The sequence below is a fragment of the Kryptolebias marmoratus genome, linkage group LG13 (genome assembly GCF_001649575.2).
Source record: "Kryptolebias marmoratus isolate JLee-2015 linkage group LG13, ASM164957v2, whole genome shotgun sequence".
Classification (NCBI taxonomy): Eukaryota; Metazoa; Chordata; class Actinopteri; order Cyprinodontiformes; family Rivulidae; genus Kryptolebias; species Kryptolebias marmoratus.
In genome coordinates this window covers 11,201,871-11,221,979 of record NC_051442.1, presented here as the reverse complement: position 1 = coordinate 11,221,979, position 20,109 = coordinate 11,201,871, and the positions used below count along the sequence as shown (strand labels likewise).

The window sequence follows — 20,109 nt, the reverse complement described above, 5'->3', positions numbered from 1 at the left end:
TACATAATGACCCCTTTTTGGCTGTCCAACCAGCAGTGCTCCTGGTTTTTCTATCCTGCTCTGTAACTGTCGTCTTGTAGTACAAAAAGACTCCAACAGATGGCGCACTTGTACTTCCAGGGTTTAGTCTTTACGTCTTGATGCTTAGAAAGCAGTCAAGTCAAACTGTTTTTGTTTTTTTGTTTTTTTTATTTCCCCACTGTGTGTTTTTATTTGTTCAGTTATCCAGACGAGAAGCTAGCCAAATAAATAAATTATAAATCACAGCTGAAATTAAAAATAATAATATTTGTTAAATTTATGGCATGACATTTTTAGGTTCATTAGGTTCAAGCCCGGTAAAGACAGTTGTTGGTAACATTTTTTTGTTTGTTTTTTTACTGGTTTTACCCAAACTGAACATTATTACATAAATAATACAATCTAATAACAGTCTTAGACACATTCATGATTATGTTTGTTTATTTGTTTGCTTTTTAAGTAATGAAAACGACCCAATTAGGCCAGTGACTACCTTGACAAATGGGAAGGATAACTGCTCTTTCTCTTTCGTTGGTGGTAGGGGGGGGGGGGNGGGTACATTTTTTTTTGGTTTTCATTCTCCTCGGAAAGCTCAGTCAATAAAACAAATCACCCCAAATTAGGCTGCTAACTGATAGTGACAAGACTGGTGTAAATGTGTTGCCACTAGAGAAGCAGAGGTCTGTGTGTTTGTCGGCGCGGCACATGGTGCCAACATGTGGGGTTTTTACGCACACACAAAAAAGAAGAGACAGGCGTCCCCCGAATGGTGTTTAAAGGAATTAAACAATGTCTGTAACAACTGTCTAAATGGTGATTGGGGTGCGTGTTCCAGCCGTTCGGCTACAGATGTACCCCTTTGTTCCTGTCCGTGTCCAGCGCGCTCGGCGGGGCGGTGGTGCCGGTGGTACAGTTGTTGTTCCCCTTGTTCTCACATGCGCTCCGCCCGCCTGAGCTGATTGGATTCAAATCTAACCCCCCCCGCGCGCGCTACCAGCATCTTGTTGCTCCCCTCCCACCCCTCGCGCTAAGGAAACGCCCACCCAGAGGACCGGGAAAGTCACTTCAAAATGAAACAACACGCCGCCTGCACGGAGCATTCAGCAGACGCTCGCGTTTGGAGACGATCCCGCCTCCCGCTGAGCCTCACTTAGAGAACATCCTCCTGCAGCTAATAAGACAGATTGTGTTAGTTAGTTACTTTGAGCTTCCCTTTAAGACTGACTCCTATTTGGTTTATTATTATTGCTGTCTTTGTGCCATTATTAATCTAATCCAGTTGTCCAGTTGTGCGCACTCTCTGGATGCTTCGGGCGAACAGGTGGCGCAGAGCGGCAGCCTTCTTCGTTTACCACTTAGACGCGCTCTGAGCGGGTGTTAAGCATTTAATAGGATACCCGCCTGGGCTAGAGCCGACAGTCTTCCTTCTCTTCGAGGGAAAGACGCCCGCACGAGCCCGCGACACGACCATGAACCACCGGACCCAGGACGGCGAGACCTCGAGCAATCCCGAGGAGGAGAAAATCCTAGCGGAGTCCCTGCTCGGACCCGAGGAGGACATGGTGAAGAAGTTCTACCACACCAAGCGCGTGGGGAACTACCTGATCGGCAGGAAGCTGGGAGAAGGCTCGTTCGCCAAAGTTAGAGAGGGTCTCCATGTCCTGACGCGCGAGAAGGTGAGCACACTGCGCCACTGAGACCTGTTAGACTCACGGGGGGTTTGTCACATAAAGGTTAATATTATTTGACTTGCCATTTTTGCAGCCTTTCATTTTTAAGATGATCACCTAAAAATATGCACTTTTCCTAATGAAATGTACCCGAGGTTGTCCCGGTTTTTGTTTGCGCCCGTTTTCAGTCGCTGTCACCTGCTGGGCAATGCATTCCCCAAAAGGACAAAGAAAAACTTTATTATTATTATTGTTTTTATTATTTCAGCTGTCAGTCCAGGTAATCGGAGAAAGTGTCCAGCTCCTGTTTGCAGAGAGAGAGAGCCTTTTGTTAATGATCTCCTGCGGCACCACCAGCTGTTGCGCTCCGGTTTACGCACAGCAGGGTTCGCTTTAGTTAAAATATTTACATATGTGCGTGAGAGGGAGATAAATAGAGCTGTATGTTTGATGGGTTCCGTGATAACCTGTGCGCACTGTGCCTTTCCTGGACATCTGCTTTGTCTGCTGCTGGCGGTGAGCTCACCTTTCTGCGGGCGCGCAGGGCTGCGATAGGGACAGAGGGGACGCTGTCCAGCCTATCAGGGCGCAGGAGCGCTACTTGCATATGGAATGGTGTCGTTGATAAATGGGCTTTGGACCTCATTAGGATTCTGCAAGCGCAGGAGGCTTTGATACGGCCACTGGTTGCCTTTGTCTCTCCTCCTCTCTAGGTTTTATTGTTTTTTGGGAAGCAGCCAAGAAATTTGCATCTTTGGAAAAGCAAGCGCCTCCTTCTCCCTGCTTGTTTCAACTCGTAAAGCCTATGTATATATATGTCGGGGGGACTGTGTGTAACTGGAAATAAATACATGTGTCTGAAGGATATGTCTGAATATCTTGACCCCACCCCCCCCTCCTTACCCACCCTTTCTGTTGACGGGAATGGGGGAGAAATAAGACCCCCGCTCCCTTTCCTCCCCTCTTTTCCCTAGGTCTTTGTTTGAGGATGATGCAAACTGTGGCAACCTCACAAGCAAGCACATCTCTTCTTCATTTGAATCCAGGCGTCCAACAGGCGCTGGCAGGGAGCTCGGGGCAGTGGGTTCATTCAGGCAGGAGGGTGTTCAGGGGCAAAGGAGGACGCATCAGGTCCAAAGCCCCCTCCCCAAGATCTTTAGCTTCACTAGAAAGGCAGCGTGGATTTAGGGAGGAGGGCATGCTGGTGTGTTTAATGAAAGTGAGAAGTGGTGTGGGATGATATCATCACGATCAGGGGCTCGGGGAGGTCACATGTGCATGTTTTTGAGTCTGTAACCCACTTTCTCCTTCATACCCCAAGTACCCCCACCCTTTTTTTCTGTCTGAGGGGTGCCTGATAAACAACTGAATCCCCCAAAAGCCCCCAGGCAGGGTATGCCCCTCCTCCTCTCTAAACCCCACCCTTCCTCATATGCACTACTGTAAATAGATGACCACCAATCCCACCTCCCAATTACCCCCCCTACACACCCCCACACACACCCCTTCCACTGGCGTAAACACGGGGGCCATTTGTAACTGTCATGTGACGGCACATTGTCCGCACGCACACACACACACTCACGCATTCACAAACAGCCAGGTTTAATTAGCAACTGCAAAAAAAAGAAGAGGTTTTCAGAGGTGAATCAATTATCAGGGCGTAACGATCCAAAGGACGGGCCATAAAAACGAGCTGAAGGGCAGAAGAAGGAGCAGGCACCGTTTTCCGCCTCGTCGTTAATGGATATGGTGATTTGTTCCACTTGCCATGCCTGTCCATGTCTATGCGCTCCCCCTTGAGATGATTTGTAATGTATGTTAGCCGTGTTCTTGAACTCAGTCTAGACGGGACACAAGGAGATGCGGACAGAGGGTGAAACAGAGTAGACGGGTACTTTATTGAATGCAATTATCCGCAGGCGTCCGTCATTGAATAAAGAACATGTCTTTGGCTTTTATGAGGACATGCCGCAAGTTCTTTTTTTTTTACGACACAAGTAGCTGAGACAGACGTTCTACCTTGGGAAGAGTAATGAAAGAAAAAAAATAATAACAGCCTTGAGTTCTGCCTCTGCTTTTGCCACAGCCTCTTACGCACTTTTAGTTGCAACTTAACCCTGAAGCAAATGGGCTTAACACGCACCTTGCATTTGGCTTTGGCACCTTCTCAACATCTAGAATAACATTTGCTTTCCTTCTAGTTTATGATGGTTCAGTAACCTTTACGGCCCTCTCAGGCACTCGCACTCTTGCAGACCCAGGGCCCTTTTAGCGCCCGCGTTGCCCCACACTGGGAGCAGCTGTTTGGGAGTGGTCAGTGTGGAGTTATGCACCCTGCAGTACCTCATCACCTGTTACACTAAGTCTCTCTGAAATCCTACCTTAACAGACCCAGTAATGTGCTACTTGGATAACTCATGGTGCCATATGGCACAGGGTTTAAGAAACAAATCTCAGCTGCCAAAGTCCATGCTTCTCCACAAAGTCTCCTCTCATCCTCTTACTCTCTCCTTTCCCCCATTTCTCCAGGTGGCGGTGAAGGTAATTGACAAGCGAAAGGCCAGGAAGGACTCCTATGTTATCAAGAACCTTCGGAGGGAGGGCCAAATTCAGCAGATGATCTGCCACCCCAACATCGCCCAGCTGCTGGATATCCTGGAGACGGACAACAGCTACTACCTGGTGATGGAGCTGTGTCCAGGCGGGAATCTCATGAACCATATCTACGACAAGAAGTGCCTGGAAGAAAGGGAGACTCAGAAATACATCCGGCAGCTGGTGCTGGCCGTTGAGCATCTGCACAAGCTCGGGGTGGTGCACAGGTAAAAGCAAACAACCATGAAAGGCCAGAACCGCTCAGTAGCTGCGTGGTTATCGTTTCAGGATATCTTAAAATGTATTGAAACAACGTTCCGGGCAGTGATAGCAGTGCATTTCTCGTACATCCTGTTGAATTATATAGTAATTATTAGACTTACACGCCACGTTTTGCACATTTAACCCAAATTTTACACATCTATTTTTCATTTTCCTGGCGATATTCAAGCCTCTGTTACTCAAGGCCCAGGAAATTAATTTCTGTCATGATGAGAAGAGATAAACGTGTAACAGGATTACTTTGTTTTCGGAGTGATCTGTAGACACACAGTAGATAAAGAAAATTAACAGCGTGGCCCACAATGGCAGGGTTGTTTTTGTGTCGGGGTTAGCAGAGAGGAAGGATTACATTGACCCTTCATTGCTTTGTATAATGACGATGGCTTAGATAGGCTATCTTAGATAAACACTGACTGTACAGGCATTGACATCTCTTGTATCCTCCTTTGTCTTACAGAGATCTGAAGATAGAAAATCTCCTGTTGGACGAACAGGACAACATAAAGCTCATAGGTAAATAAAAAAGCTTTTGAATAGTTTTTTTATTCTGTATTCTAAGTATTTTAATTCATAAATCAGTTAATAATATTACATTAAAACAACAAAAAAAAGATTTTCAGTTCCTTCCCCTCACTGTTGCTCTAATAAAGTAAAGGGTTAAGAGCAATTAAACATCCTGTTAAAACCCTTACAAGCTCTTTCTGTATAGTTAATCTGCTTTGGTCTGTTTGCCGACAATTGTGATGAATGAACAGTGAAATAAAACAGCACTGACACTAACGCCGCCTCCTTTGTCCCCTCTCAGATTTTGGCCTCAGTAACGTTGCTTTTATCCTGGGATACTCGGACCCCTTCAGCACTCAGTGTGGCAGCCCGGCCTATGCCGCTCCCGAGCTGCTCTCCAGAAAGAAGTATGGGCCAAAGGTGGATGTGTGGTCCATGTAGGTTCCCTTTCACTTTATGTTTGAGAAACTTAATCAACACATTTGTTTATTTAATGCAGAGCCTAATGATGAATTTTGGTCTTCCAGTGGTGTGAACATGTACGCAATGCTGACTGGGACTCTGCCCTTCACGGTGGAGCCTTTCAACCTTCGAACTCTGCACCAGAAGATGGTGGATAAGGAGATGAAGCCTCTGCCTCCTTCCCTTTCCACTGGTAATAAATCCAAACGCAAAACTACAACTGTTGACTTCGGGGGAAGAAAAAAAAAAAACAACAATGAGAAAAACAATCTATCTGATTGGATCTTTTTATTGCCGCTCTGTAAAAATTCTTAAGAAAAGCCACTCTGAAAAAACCTGTTCACACATCTGTAAACAATAGATTTACGAGGAATTAATCACACCCAGACAAAAAAAGACTTTCCAGTGAAGTAATTGGCGCAAATTAAAATTTGGGTTTTGCAGTTGCATAATGATTCTTGAAAAATAATGAGGCTTAGGAAAATTATGAGTAGTACTGGAAAAAAAAAAAAAAGTCCAAATCATGACCAGAAGTTGTGACACTCATATGGTAAGGTTCCCTCTGCATGTCACAACAGTCTTACCTGCTAACATGCAAACTAAGAAATGGCGTGACCCATTTCTTAGGTACCTACTAATCATAGTGATGACGCTGAGATGTTATTCGAGTTATGCAACTGAATGAAGGCTGAGGAACGATTATGAGAGATTTGAATTTAACCAGTGATTGAAAGGTGACACGGGGCATCCATAACCGCAATCATGGTTATGTGTCAATGCAGCGTGATTGTAAAACCTGTAAAGACATGCCTCGCATTTAAGAGTCTTTACCATTGGCAGAAAGCCAATGAAAGCATTGTAAGATTTATTCTCCTGTCTTATCTCAGCTGCCATCTGTCTGCTGAAGAAGCTCCTCGAGCCAGATCCCAACAAGCGTCCAAATATTCATCAGGTGATGGCCGACTCCTGGCTGCAGCTGGCCAACAAGAACACCGGAGTGCCGTACCTCAAGAGGTAGGCTCGCAAACATTTGAAACCCTTCCACCAGTAGGCTGTGTGACCACTACATTAGCGTCATTGAATTTGAAGCGTAACATTAACTTTCTGCTTGTTGCTTTTTTGCGTGTTAAGGATGCACATTGAAGAAGTGAACCACACGGTTTTAGTACACATGACAGAGAAGATGGGCTACAAGCACAGTGAAGTGCTGAGTGCCGTCCTTTGCAACCGTGCCTGCCACACTTTGACTGTCTACTACCTTCTCAAGAAGAAATTAAAGAGACTTTCCACAGAATACAGGGTTAGTATGACTGCAGATAATTACTGTTGCATACCTGAAAGAAAAGTGGTAACACCTGTCACATGCTATTTAAAGAAACAATCTAAATAACTCCTCTGTACGGTATGTTTCTGAAAGAACTGCGAGGCTATAAAATAAAGTTGTTCAACAGGTATGGCCCGGCCCCTTAATGAAACGTCTTGTGGACTTTGTGTTCATAGGAATCACAGCTCCAGGAGAAAAAGAAAAGTGAAAAGGAGACTTGTGAATATTTCCAGACCCAGTGGAGGAAGCACGTTGACAAACTCACTTTCCCCCTAAAACAGACGCCCATCTACCTAGCTGTAAGCAAGGGGCCCAACAAGGAAAAGAAACACAGAACAGGTAAAGAACCATTTCATTTGGTTTAAAAAAAAAAACAGCTTTCTTTTTGTTTGTTTTTACAAACACTAAACATTACATTTGATTCAAGCACTTCCATTTGATTTATTGTATTATTTTGTTTGCCTTTTTTTTCCCCCACATAGGGTAGGTAGACTGAGCATGCACGTTCTTGTACAGCAATGACCTGTCTCATACACATGTAGTTTCCTCCAACTCTCATCCTTCCAACCTTCCGTCCATCCACCCAACCACCCACTCATCCAACCACCTGAGAGGAAACATCCTGGACAACTTAACAGTCAATCGTGGTGCAAATACGAATTTTAATCTAACCCTAATAACTTGTTACAGTGAAATGAAATGATTCAGAGAGCATGGCACAGAAATAAGTTTGAAATCTAGAATTAAACCAAACTGAGATTTCCAACCAAAGAATGGAACTCTGTCAAATCACACTCTCTAAAGAAGCTCCTACAACAGACAAGCCCCAGAGGCAAAGCTCAAACATAAGATTCTTTTCTCTCTTCTGATTTAGCTTTACAACATACAGAGAAAGCCCACAGGCTCTTTTTGAACCAGCAAGTCAGAATTGGCTGGTATTTAGAAGGTTAAAACTGGGGCAGATTGTTCTGTACACCTTTTTAGCACATACTGTCACACTACTGACATAAGACCTATACATGCAAGCCTAATAGCTAAACGTATGAGTAGATTAGGTTCTTCCATTTTCATTCAGTTGTTTCTACAGCAAGATTATCAAAAATTCAAAGTGTACTTTTTAAAATTTAATCAACTAAAACACCCCATTTCTTTTTCAGGTTTATTAAGAGCAATTACTGTGGGTCACCGTAAATCCCCCCTGGCACCACCTGGCACAGTTGCTTCGTCATCCATGGAATATCTGGAGATCCATCCTCTCTTTCCCAACGCTCCACAGCAACGACGGCGCCTTGCCACCCTGCCACCGGTCAACACAAGTCCAGAACACAACATTCCGGCTCCTCCGGCGCCATCGCCAATTGGTATGCATTCCTTTGGATCACTTGCCAAGGCTGAACAAATTGAAGATGTGCCTTCTTCACCCTGGTACAAGTTGACCAATGGTACTCTATCACCGCCGCGCCACGTCTCTGCCTTCCAACCTGATTCGTCGTACTTGAAAAAGGCCACAATCCCAAGTCCTCCTATCCTAATTGCCAACCCCCAGCCCAAGAAGGTCTTATCGTCGGATATGTGTGGGTCTTCGGACACGAGTGGAAGCCCCCCGAGCACGATAGGGAGCCCTCCGGGAAGCTCGGCTTTTAGCCCTCCAAAGTCTGCCTTCAGTCCACTTAAACCCACTTCGGCATTCAGTCCTCCCTCCAATTGCGTGAACAGTGATCCGGGGAGCCCAACACACCGCAGCAAGTTTCCCTCTATGGGAATTGGACACATGCTGAAGAAGAAGGTCCAGCTGGAGCCGTTTGAATTCCGACCACAACAATGTGTAGAGGAAGTTGTGTCCCCCCCTCCTTACCCACTGAAAACTCTCCTGTGTGCTTCAGGTGCACTTAAGACCCTCTGCTGAATGATACAAGAAAAAAAAACATTAATTAAAAACAAGACTTAACTCAAGGCCCCTCTTAACAGTTTGTTGAAGTTGGAGAGGTCTTCCAGAGCGGCCTTTTAAACTGTGAACTGTCCCTTTATTGTTGAGCCACTTTTTACGATACGTTATTTAAAAAAAAAAAAAAGTGTGAATATTTAACACATTTTACCTCTTGTTATTACTCGTTATGTAAGAAAAGGTGGCAACAATGAGAAGATGAGATTTGAAATAAATCCCTGAGCAATGACTAAACCTCGCTGCGTCCTAGATACAGAGTGGACCGGGGACATCCTGTAATATGGGCCTTGCCAGCTAATGTACACACATGTATTATAGACCAAGTTAGTACTCCCTTATGTAATTTTGCTGCAACTGGTTTCAGATTAAGCCGCAAACTGATTCACACCAGCTAACAGGCCCCAACTTCTACCCTAACCCTGATTATATGTGTAAATGTGTTGTCTCTGTGAAAACTCTGTATAATAGCCACTGACCTCCAGCCGGCAAGCACTGTATCCCAAACGCTGGCTGGGTGACAAAGCTCACTGCACTATTCTTGAAAACCAAAACTCTTAGGGACAGCTGGACTGACGTTTACCTCACTGCATTAGGGGAGCATCGCTGCTTAACAGGAGTCTAGTTTGGTGCGCTTGTGTGAGTCGTGCCACAGCACTGCCGCGTCTAAGTGTAGGCATTAGAATTGCCACAATGAAGCAGACATAGGACCAAGAGTAGAGTCACAATTCACACTTTTTGTAAACGCTCATTAACTGCCACTGGTAACACTTTTTTAACATTTTATATAACGAGAAATCGATTTCATTTCAGACCCATGGGAAAAACTCATACTGTAGCAGTCTTAGTTATATTTTATTTTTTTCACAGCAGAACATTCCAGTTGACAGTCAGTTATAAAGATAGAAATATAAAAATAGAGCGTCAAAAGCCTTATGAAACCGATCCACCTCGCCAGACGGCCGAGGGGAGTGAAAGTGAGAAGTGCTACTGGTCACATAACGTCCCTGAAAATAATTGACTTCTTTTTTTTGTCTCAATGCTGTAGTTTGTGCAATAGTCTTTAAGCGTTAACTGCAATGAAGAGTATTTGCCAAGAGCACTCTGAGAGCGAGAAGGAATTTGTTCTTGTAAATAACGCTTGCGCTCTCTTTACGTCTGCCATTTTGTACAAACAGAACTTTTAAAATGTTAATTGAGATGACATTTTCACACACACATAAAAAAGGCTTCCACAGACACACGAGGCTTTTCACTGTTAAATACTGTAGAATATCCTGTTCAATTGAAAGGTTGCATGACTCAAGCTGTGCTGTCAACATTTGAAAATATGTCTTTGTAACGTTTTTTTTTTTTTTCTTCTGTTTTGAACTGAGATTAATACAGACTTGGGGGGGTCTTTTGTAAGATTTTGTAATGAATGGTTTTGTTTGATGGTTCAGAGATTTCTATGCTGTATAAAGTATTTTAAATATTTACAATGAATCCTTCGTGTCCGTCTACTTTTTCTCTGGCTTCACTCTTTCACCCCACAATGACACGGATCATCGACTCATTAACTGAAACTCTAAAATACAGCGGGGAAAATACATTAATTAGCTCATAGAATTCGTCAGTTTTGTTAATTGAAGTATAAATTACACATAGCCTGAGGTCTAATATTTATTCCTTAATGCTTTCACTACTGAAGAACTTAATGAGGTTTTGGCTTCGGCCGGTACTGAAGGATACGTATCATTTTACGACCAAAATGTGCCACTTGTTCCACATGCCATAAACATTTCCCACGGGACACCTCTGGTGGGTAAAGAACCCCCCCCACTCCTTTTCAACAGCTGAAGGGCTCCTAAGACTGACAAACGCATATTAGAACCACTCCCTTTTATAGCAACACACACACACACCCGCAGACACTAATCTACTCAGCTGTGACTCCCCCCCGTCCACATAATAAACATCTTTGGGTGACACTAGCATGTCGAGACAAAGAGGGGGGGGGTTCAAACGCATGCACAGGACGACACAAACAGGCATGTCAGATTAAATCTGCGTGGCTAAGCTGATAAAAGCGGAGGGGCAAGCGTGGCCCGAAAATGCATTAAAGCCAGAGCCTTTTGTTTATCAAAGACAGGCGGACTGTTGGTCGAAATCCACTCAGAGGTCTGGTGTCACAAACAGCCTGTGGTCATAAATACTCCAGCTCCACCACGTCCAAAGTATATAACAGGACACATCCGGGGAACACTGTGTGTGTGTGTGTGATACCATCCACTAATACAGAAGACTTTTATCCAATAACTTCCTCCCTGAATGGATGTACTTTAAGAAATATTCATCACAATGATAGGTTATACTGTTTTAAATACAAAAATAAACAAACAAAAAACTTATGTTTTTGTACAAATATAATTAAATTGAAAAGAAATTATTCAAAAACAGCCAAAGTAGTGGGAGCAATAAGTTGATGCACTTTATTACTTTTAGGCAAAAATTACAACAAAATTGAAAGATAAACATCTGCATCAACTTCTTCTTCACACACATATATTATATATATATATATATATATATATATATATATATATATATATATATATATATATACATATTATATTTTATTATATCTTATCTTTTAATTATAAAGACTTTCTGAACTTAGTAGTAGAGTTGATATGAATGTGATGTACGGCTGTCGCACAACTTTTTACATCCATCCATCCATCTATCCATTTTCTTCCCAATTCTCCTTTCCGGGTCGAGGGGAGCTGGTGCCGATCTCCAGCAGTCGCTGTGCGAGAGACGGGGTCAACTTTTTTTTTTTTTTAGCCAAACAAAAATGAAATCAAAACACCCATCTTCGAAACAAAAAAAAAAAAACACAGACAGAAAGTTGCATCTCTTCTCAGTTCCCAGTCTCAGGAGTGCAAACACGAAGCACAAAACCTTGATGTAACATCAGACGGTGATCTTCATTTCAAAAGTCCCATCAATTCATATTACTAAATTGGCTTTTTGCCACTTGAGAAACATCTCATAAGTTTGCATCAAAATTAGACTCTGAAAAATGAATTCACGCATTTATAACTAGTAGATTGGACCACTGTAATGGCATTTTTATAGGTCTCCCAAAATGCGAGAAACACAGACTGCAGCTTAGTCAAATTGCCCCTCCTCGTCTTCTTACAGGTACTACGACGTTTCAACACATTACATCTTCCCTTAGCTCCCGGCACGGGTTTCGTATTGACAGCAGAATCCATTTTAGGATCGTATTACTTATATATGGAGCCTTAAATGGCCTTATAAGAGAGATGTTAACTAGATAAGCATCACCCAGATCGCTCAGCTTCACAAACTGAGGTAACTAATACCTCGTATCTTTTCTAAATAGGAGGAAGCTGCCTCCTGAAATGTGTGCCCCAATGAAATGAAATACACCAGCACAGATCTGAGAAAAGCCCCTTCTCTAAATACTTTAAATATATATATGCTTGTTGCATTATTCTCTAATGGTTGTTTTAGAGGACATGTTTTTAGTTTAGTTTTTTTTTTTAGTTGCCATTTTATTCTTTTTGGAAAGCACATTGGGTTGCTTTGCAGAAAATGTTCCAAATAAAAAGTTTGGTTTGTGAAGCAATTTTTGTTATGTTTAGACAGAAAAACGAACTTGACGTAGCAGTCTGTTCCTTGGCTCTTTTTAGGTTCAAATACAAAAAAAAAAAGACGTGTTATCTTTTACTGTGTGGCCCAACCGACCACTTACTGTCCAGCAGGACTTTATTTCTGTCAATCTGTTCGGGCTTAGATCCTGATGACACTAATCCTGTTTTCAGCCCCCTCCTCGTCACAAATACACACACACACACACAAGCTCACACCAGGGTGTCGCTGGCAGTGGGGTGAGGGCTTTGTGTCTGAGAAAAACAGAAGATTAACCTGCCGCACGGTGACTGCTGCAGGGGATGCTCTCACGCACAGACGACCTGAGCATCCTGGGTCAGCCGCGCTGCTGCCTGTTCCTCAACGGCTCCCCCACGGGCTGAAGAGGAGGAGGAGGAGAAAGTGCGAAGGAGAGAGGAAAGGCCAAGTACCTGGCAGCCTCCGACGCAAACAAAGACGCGGGGGTCAAAACAAACAAGATGTTTCTAGTGAAGCAAGGAGCACTTAAAAGGGGATTTGGGTTATTCTGTCAGACTGACAGGTCGGCCTCCCGTTCAATCAATCACAGACACAGATGAAGGTGATTAATGAAACGGCTCATCACAGGCTTTACCGTTTCAACGGTTAGGTTTCTCACAGATTTAAGATCACGTTACACTCCTCGGATTAATTTGGAGATCCGAGACTCCAGATGTAGTTAGTCTGGGAGACACAAACATCACATCAGACTGTTCTAATGAGCTTAGACCCAAACACGTGTTGAACAACCAATTGTGTAAACGAAACACAGCGGGAATCAGTCAAGTTAAAAGTTTGGTTGGGTTCACAAAAAAAAACCCAAATCATTTACTCACGTTTAACTTCTGAATACTTTTTGTTTTTTCAAAGGGCGATAAGGAGGATCAAATACGTTTTAAAATGTTTAAAATATGCATAAACAGCATGTAATTAAAAAGAGAATAAAGGAGAAATGAAGAAAGAGGTGTGGCTTGCACACTGCCAAGAAAAAAAACCTAATGAGTTAAAGCAAAAAACTGGTTAATAATCAGCTGTGAGCAACTGGTGGGGCTCTTTGTCAGGAGAAACTCAAATAATGAGATCAGAAAGCAGAACATTTGGACTAAATGAAAAATCAAAATCACCAGCAATAAAACTATACCTAAATGTTGACAAAAGCCCCAACACACATGCAACTTATTGTTACCTTCTTCACTTCAGTTTGAAAAAAAAAACTGCATTAAGTCTTATTACAGCACGAAAACAGAATCCTTTTCCTCCTCACCCAGTGGTTATTAAAAAAAAACAAAACACATTTCCTAACTTGGCACACACAGGTGGCACTCCTTGAGATTTTTTTCCACCTAAAAAACAAGATCAGAAATTCAATCAAAGAGCACCACGGCCAATAGGATCTCCGTGTCTGTGGCAGCAGCAGCATCACTCTCCGCAGCCATTGGTCCGTTGTTTTACATGGGAGAGGCTGTAATTGGCTGCCAGCGTGCCGAGGCTTCATTGCCTCCATGGCAACATTGCTTCCTTATTGCTTAGGGAAGGTGAAAAGGAGGCAACGAGGGGAGGCGACTTTCACTCAGACGCTGCCGCTGCATTATTCATCCTTTGTCCCCCGAGTGCTTGTCGAATCCGCGTAGACGCACTGAGGGATGCGTGTGTCTAAAGTTGGTTCGGGTGGCAGTGATTGGTTGAGACGCAAGGGGTGAATAAGGTGAAGCCCGGTGCAATAATTGCAGGCAATAGCGCAATGCATCCAGCAACACCGTGCCTATATATAAAACTGCTAAATACGCCCGGGGCCCATTTGATGAGCCGTTCACAGAGATGCTGACTGCAGACAGCAGCTTTTTAGTCTTCATTAACCTGAACGCAACAACAAAGGAGAACATAAGCCTCAATACGATCCCGTTTGTTTGTTTACAAAGTGTAACAGCGCACATCTGGACTTGCATCGGTGACCTCGGGATGCACAAAGGAATCTCATCCCAAAGCGAGAGCCGGACCCTCCCCACGCCACCGGCGGAAACAACAAGAGCGAGAAGCCACGCGGTTTGTTTGTTGTTGTTTTGGTTTGTTTTTGCCCCCCCACCACAACAGTCAAGGGTGGGGAGAACTGCGGAGAGGGGAAGGAGAAAGAGGCGAGGGTGGAGTCAGAGCAGGAGAAAAACATTGCACACGGATTAGAGACGGGGAGGGGTGTCCGTATCAGGACCACTCCCCTCTGTGTGTGTCCTGAGCACGAGCGGGGGGAGGAGGTGGGGCCACGGAGTCCATTGACAGGCGTGTTGGCCAGCGAGCTGGCTGGCTGCTGCTCCGGGAGCGAACGCAATGACGAGATGGCAACAGACACCCAGCATAGCACGTGCTCTCAGTTGCCATCGCAACCTGGCCCCGGATACAGCGTGCTGGTTGGCCGTTTCTGACGGTTGTTGTTCTGGGAGGCTGATGAAACCTCGTGGATGAGGGAGGGCAGGCGGTGCGGCGTGGAGCTGCTTTCCTCCGCTTTGGTAGAAAGTGTTGCTAGGCACATTACAGGTCAGCTAGTAAACAAACATTTGGGCGTTAAAAAAAAAATCATCATCTCCCAAGGAACTTGTTTAACCCACAAATCCAAAAATAAACTCCTAGTGCCAAATAAAGCCGGACATGCCGCTGATCCTCGACAATCTTGGGACAAAAGAAACATTTCAAAAAAGATTGCACTTTTCGAGATGTTTTAATTTGTCACGTCGAACTGACAACACTGATACAAATGTCAAAAATGTCAGGAATGTTGAAAACAGTTTATTACACAAAAAGATTCTGAGATAAACAAACAGAAACAAAGCAACAATGAGTAAATGCTTTAAACAAACACAGGAATACAATGGAAACGTGTGACAAAACCTGAAAGAAACAAAGAAATCTCAGGTAATTCTTAGAAGTAATAATATCTAGAAATGTGTATATCTGTGATGAACTGAATTTGTCTTTCTTAATGTTTTAACGTTCTTCAAATATGATCAGTTCTGGTGGCAACAAGACCATTAGAGGTGAAGATTTAGCATCTTTCTGTACCCAAAGTGCTCCACACTTCACCAAAAGAACAAAGGGAAAGTATGTGTGTGGCCTCCAGTGGGCAGATCAATACCGCATTGTGCTGAGTGTGCAGCCTGCTTGATGAGATCCTGAACAAATAAACATTCTGCTCATGGCGCTCATTTCATTCTAAACCGAGACCCGGAGAGACGACGGTGCCACGAGCCACGAGCGCCGAGCGCCGAGCTGGCAGCATGATTGATTACAAGCGCAGGCAGTCTTTGTTTCACCGCTGGTAAATCAGGACAAAGCCGAGTGGATGCTGCGAATGCAGGTGTGTGTGTGTGTGTGTGCACAAGGTGAAACTGGGACAAAATGTCCAATTTGAAAAATGTGGTTCGGGCAAGACTTTAGGAAAGAAGTACAGGGGCGAGGAGCGAGGGCGTTAAATCCACACGGCAACACCTGGACGAAGCGCTGCTCTGTAAGGGTTTAATGTCCGTCACCGTCGTCGCATTCCTTCTGAAGGCCAGTTTCGATCTCCTCCAGCCTGTGCGCCATGGACAGGACCAGCATTTTCATCTGGAAAGGTCAGGGTCAGGGAGGAGACGAGAGGGACGTTTTCGAGAGGTTTGAGACGGGAAGACGAACAGAGCCGGGGACGATTATGCAGCGAGGATGAAAGCGGTGGCAGCGGGAAGCAAATGAAGGGGAAAATGGACAGGTGGGAAATGAAGGCAGCAACAAAAAGCAGAGAGGAAGGGGGCGGTAGAGATAATTGGAGAAGGGAGGAAGAATAATAAAAAAAAAAGCCAAAGAGAAAGTGTTCAAGGATGGGTGGATAGATGTGGGGTGGGGTTGGACGGTGGAGTGGGGAGACAGTTACTGAGTGCAGGAGCCAATGAAAGGGAAAAAAAACATTTAAGTGTCTACAAGTCAGGCAGACAGGATACATCAAGTCCATCAATGATGCATCGCTGTCATCGAATACAGCACAGATGATGAGAAACAAACTCCCACAGATAAGACACTAACAGCTGACTTTATTCACTGACACACAAATATTCTTTTTGACAAAAAAAAATGGACATAGCTGTCTTATGATATCCTTATTCTTCCATTATTTTTAGGATCTGTGAATCTTTTATCTGATGACAGACATCAGTGGAAACTTACTTCCACTAAAAGTTTAAATCACTAGCTATTTTAAAAACAAAAAAAGTCAGATCTAAAATAATTAGCATCTACTGCACATGTATCAATAAAATCTGCTTTTCTTGACTAAAAAGTGTTGATTGTGGCTTTAGAGAAAAGGTTAAAAATTTTAAATCTAATTTAAAAATGTATTTACATAATTTAAATTTCATACACTTGAATTAAATTAACTCAATACAAAAAACTACTACTAGTTTTATTGTGTGAGATGAACTGGATGAGTCTTTTCGGTCTTAGTCTGCTTGTTTAGATGAAACAAAGATCCTTTTTAAAAAATGGCAACGGGTCCAATCAAAGACAGAAAGTTGGCACGGCCTTTAATTAAAGTCCGCTTCAGGACTTAAAAGTACACATGATCTGTTGCTCAAACAATCTTTTTTCTGTGTTCTTGCTTTGAGAGGAGGATAACCAGTTTATTTAATTTACCTGTTTCAGAGATAAAAATCTAACAGTGAAATGAGGTCATCTGTTATGTGACGGAAACGTAAAGGAGAGAAGCCAAGTTCAACAAAATACCAGACAAATTGAGAAACAGCAATAAAGATATTTCATAATGATAAAAAATAAAAAGTGTTTTCACTCAAACAAAGACTACAAGCAAGTTGCAACCAACAAAAAGAAGTTGTTTCTAACATAATTAGCATCGATTACACGTGTAAATCATGCAGATCATCAAGAAAATCGGCTGTTCTTGACTGAAAAGTGTCGATTGTGACTGAATAAATCTGAAGTTGGGAAAACGGTTTAAAAAATTAAATGTGTTTCAAAAATATACATTTGATTTAAATGAACTCAACAAAAATGACTACTATAAGAGTCTTGCGTTAGACAATGTTCCCTGCCAGGAGGAACGCCTGCAGGGTTTGTTTGAATTTAATTTGAGAGCAGCGACGTCAGGCACATAATATGGGAGCAGTCGTTTCAGCCGTTATCGCATCCGCAGCGTAGTCCTGCTCCTGCTGAAGAATAACGCTTCAGAGAACTCATCTTAACGAGTGTCTGACGCCACTGCCAATCAACGCTCGGCTTATTGGGAGCTTCGAGTGTACTCGTTTAAAATTTACGAACTGAATCTAGCATCTACTGCTGCAGCGTTTCAGGACTGCCCCCGGGCCTCGACGGGACTCTTGGTGTCCGCGTGCGAACTGTTGGGACTCGCCAACGCGCAGGTGCTCGCTTATCCTGCTGCTGGGCTTAGCTGCACCATGACATTCAGCTCAGGGGGTGTCGGAAGTTGCGTTAAACCGCTGGTTTGTCTATTCAAAAGAAAAAAGAGGAAGACGAAAACTTTTCACCGGGAAATTGACACGATTTTTGTGTCCTTGAGGACTCCCCGAGTGATAAATGATCCAACTGTGGATAACATTCATCTTCTCCCGCAGCGCGTCATTAAAACAAGCATCCTTGGTTTTAGTCCGCTGCTCTGGACTCGACTCGGGCTCCTTTACCTGATGGATTGTAGGCCCCATCTGTTGAATGGGGGCTTGGGTTAGGGTCAGCACGCAGCGCCGATGACGTACACAGTCACAGACTTTTACAGAGGATGAAATCTACCTCAGTGAGACCTTGCAGTTGACTCAAAGGAGAACCTGTAACCCCCTTATAGCAGCCTACCAGTTCGGGAGCTCATTTCTGAAAACACAAAGCTCGAAAAAGGAGCGATCGTTTAGTTTACGAGTCCCGAAGACGTCTAAAACAGCATTTAAACTAATCCTAGACATCTGGTCTAAAAGTGAAAGCACCATCGCTATTTAAAACCACTCGCAGACGTCAACTGGAGATGCCCGCGCTTGGCTGCGGCTGGCAAGAAGAAGTGGCTTTCAACGCCGATGTGTTCTTGTTCTACCGGACGAACCAGCTACAACACGTCAAAGATGCAAATTCTCTCGTCACCTGCATCCAGAATCGTAATCGAGCCTGATCACATGCCGTACGACAACCCTTTGAGTCGAGCCGCAACTAGTTCTTGTACGAAAAACTGTCCATGTTTTTATAATAACTTGAATAACTTAGCATGAGTTTTAGACTGAGAAAGCTCCACTTTCAGAGTGATAACGCTGCTTTTGATTTTGTTCAGAATAAGTGAAGGGGGTCACCTGTTGGAGGTTTGATCATTCAGCGAATTAGACACCACAAATGCAATAATTTAACATTTTTCATACAATTCCAGCCCTTATGCAAGGCCTCTGTAATCCTATTTGAGATCACAACAAGCTGACAACAAGTGAGAAGTACAAAACTTATAGAATTAAGGCAATTTATGCACAGATTCAGTCAGATTAACTCATCAGACAAGCCCAAAACACAGTCAAGAACTGGCTAGATTTGTCGTAACCTACATTTTAACCCAATACAAGCCGTTTCCTCGCATTCATCTATACGGATCCTTTTGTTCAGGCGACAAACGGTACTGTAAGATGTGTGAAATGAACCGGAGAGTCTTTTTAGTCTTAGTCTGCTTGTTTAGATGGAACAAAGATCATTAAAAAATGGCAGTCAGTCAAGTTAAAGACAGAAAGCTGGCATGGCCTTTAGTTAAAGTCCCCTTCAGGACTTAAAAGTACAAATGATCTGTTGCTCAAACAACCTCGTTTGTGTGTTCTTGCTTTGAGAGCAGAATAACCTGTTTTTTTTAATTTACCTGTTTCAGAGATAAAGATCTAACAATAAAAAAAACAGGTAACGTGTCACGTGACGGAAACGTAAAGGAGAGAAGCCAAGTTAAACAAAATACCAGACAAATTGAGAAACAATAAAAAAATACTTCATGATGGATGATTAAGAAAATAAAAAAGCGTTTTTCCCTCAGACAAAGACTGCAAGCCATTGTTCTAAGTTGCAACCAACAGTTTTCACAATGGTTCAAGTATAAGAAGCCAAATAAAACAAAATACTGAGTTTGAGCAACAAAGACTCGTTTTCCTTTCAGCAAAGATTCCTCAACATGCTCCCTGCCTTTTGTCCCCCTGTATGAAGGGTTTTTTTTTTGGAGAGCTGGCAGGTTCTCCTGCACACCATCACCACCTACTGGACACTCTACACCTGTTTTGTTTTTGTTTTTTCTCCTTTTTTATTTTATTTATTTATTTCCCAAACAAAGAGAAATTAAGATTATTTAGACGTCACTACATAAATCAAGTTAAAAATCTGAATAAAAAAAATAAAATAAAATACTGGTATGACACTAATAGAGGAATGTAATTTAAAGCCAAAATATGCAATTAATTCTAAAAAGTAAAAGATTTGGACACTACTCAAGAAATAAAACAGTACGTTTCTGTTTTAACCTATGAAGAATCACTTAAAATAAATAAATAAATGAAACAGTTTGAAGGAGGTAACGTTGGTGGACAGATGAGGTAATGTCTGATTTAAAAAAAAAAAAAAAAAAAAAAAAAAAA

The 20,109-nt window shown here is 43.0% G+C and overlaps 2 protein-coding genes across 2 annotated transcripts in view; one reads left to right on the top strand and one right to left on the bottom strand.

Annotated features, from left to right (window-relative positions):
* The first annotated feature begins 1,100 nt into the window (after nt 1-1,100).
* hunk (hormonally up-regulated Neu-associated kinase) lies at nt 1,101-10,288 on the top strand. Its single transcript, XM_017418180.3, has 9 exons — nt 1,101-1,697; nt 4,224-4,516; nt 5,029-5,084; nt 5,377-5,512; nt 5,603-5,730; nt 6,425-6,551; nt 6,669-6,837; nt 7,038-7,200; nt 8,019-10,288. The coding sequence occupies exons 1-9, from the start codon at nt 1,491-1,493 to the stop codon at nt 8,765-8,767; spliced, it is 2,028 nt and encodes a 675-aa protein (XP_017273669.1). The 5' UTR covers nt 1,101-1,490; the 3' UTR covers nt 8,768-10,288.
* A 4,892-nt stretch (nt 10,289-15,180) lies between these two features.
* Nucleotides 15,181-20,109, bottom strand: part of mis18a (MIS18 kinetochore protein A) — an 8,008-nt gene continuing 3,079 nt past the window's right edge. The window contains exon 5 of the mRNA XM_017417987.2: nt 15,181-16,075. Coding sequence (XP_017273476.1) covers nt 15,986-16,075 — 90 coding nt within the window. The 3' untranslated portion in view covers nt 15,181-15,985. The remainder of the gene's footprint in view (nt 16,076-20,109) is intronic.

Bases quoted from the DNA above. Each gene is read 5' to 3' on its own strand.
- hunk (XM_017418180.3), top strand. From the start codon at position 1,491: ATGAACCACCGGACCCAGGACGGCGAGACCTCGAGCAATCCCGAGGAG. The intron at 5,513-5,602 runs GTAGGTTCCCTT...TTGGTCTTCCAG, and splicing joins AAGGTGGATGTGTGGTCCAT to TGGTGTGAACATGTACGCAA. The intron at 5,731-6,424 runs GTAATAAATCCA...GTCTTATCTCAG, and splicing joins GCCTCCTTCCCTTTCCACTG to CTGCCATCTGTCTGCTGAAG.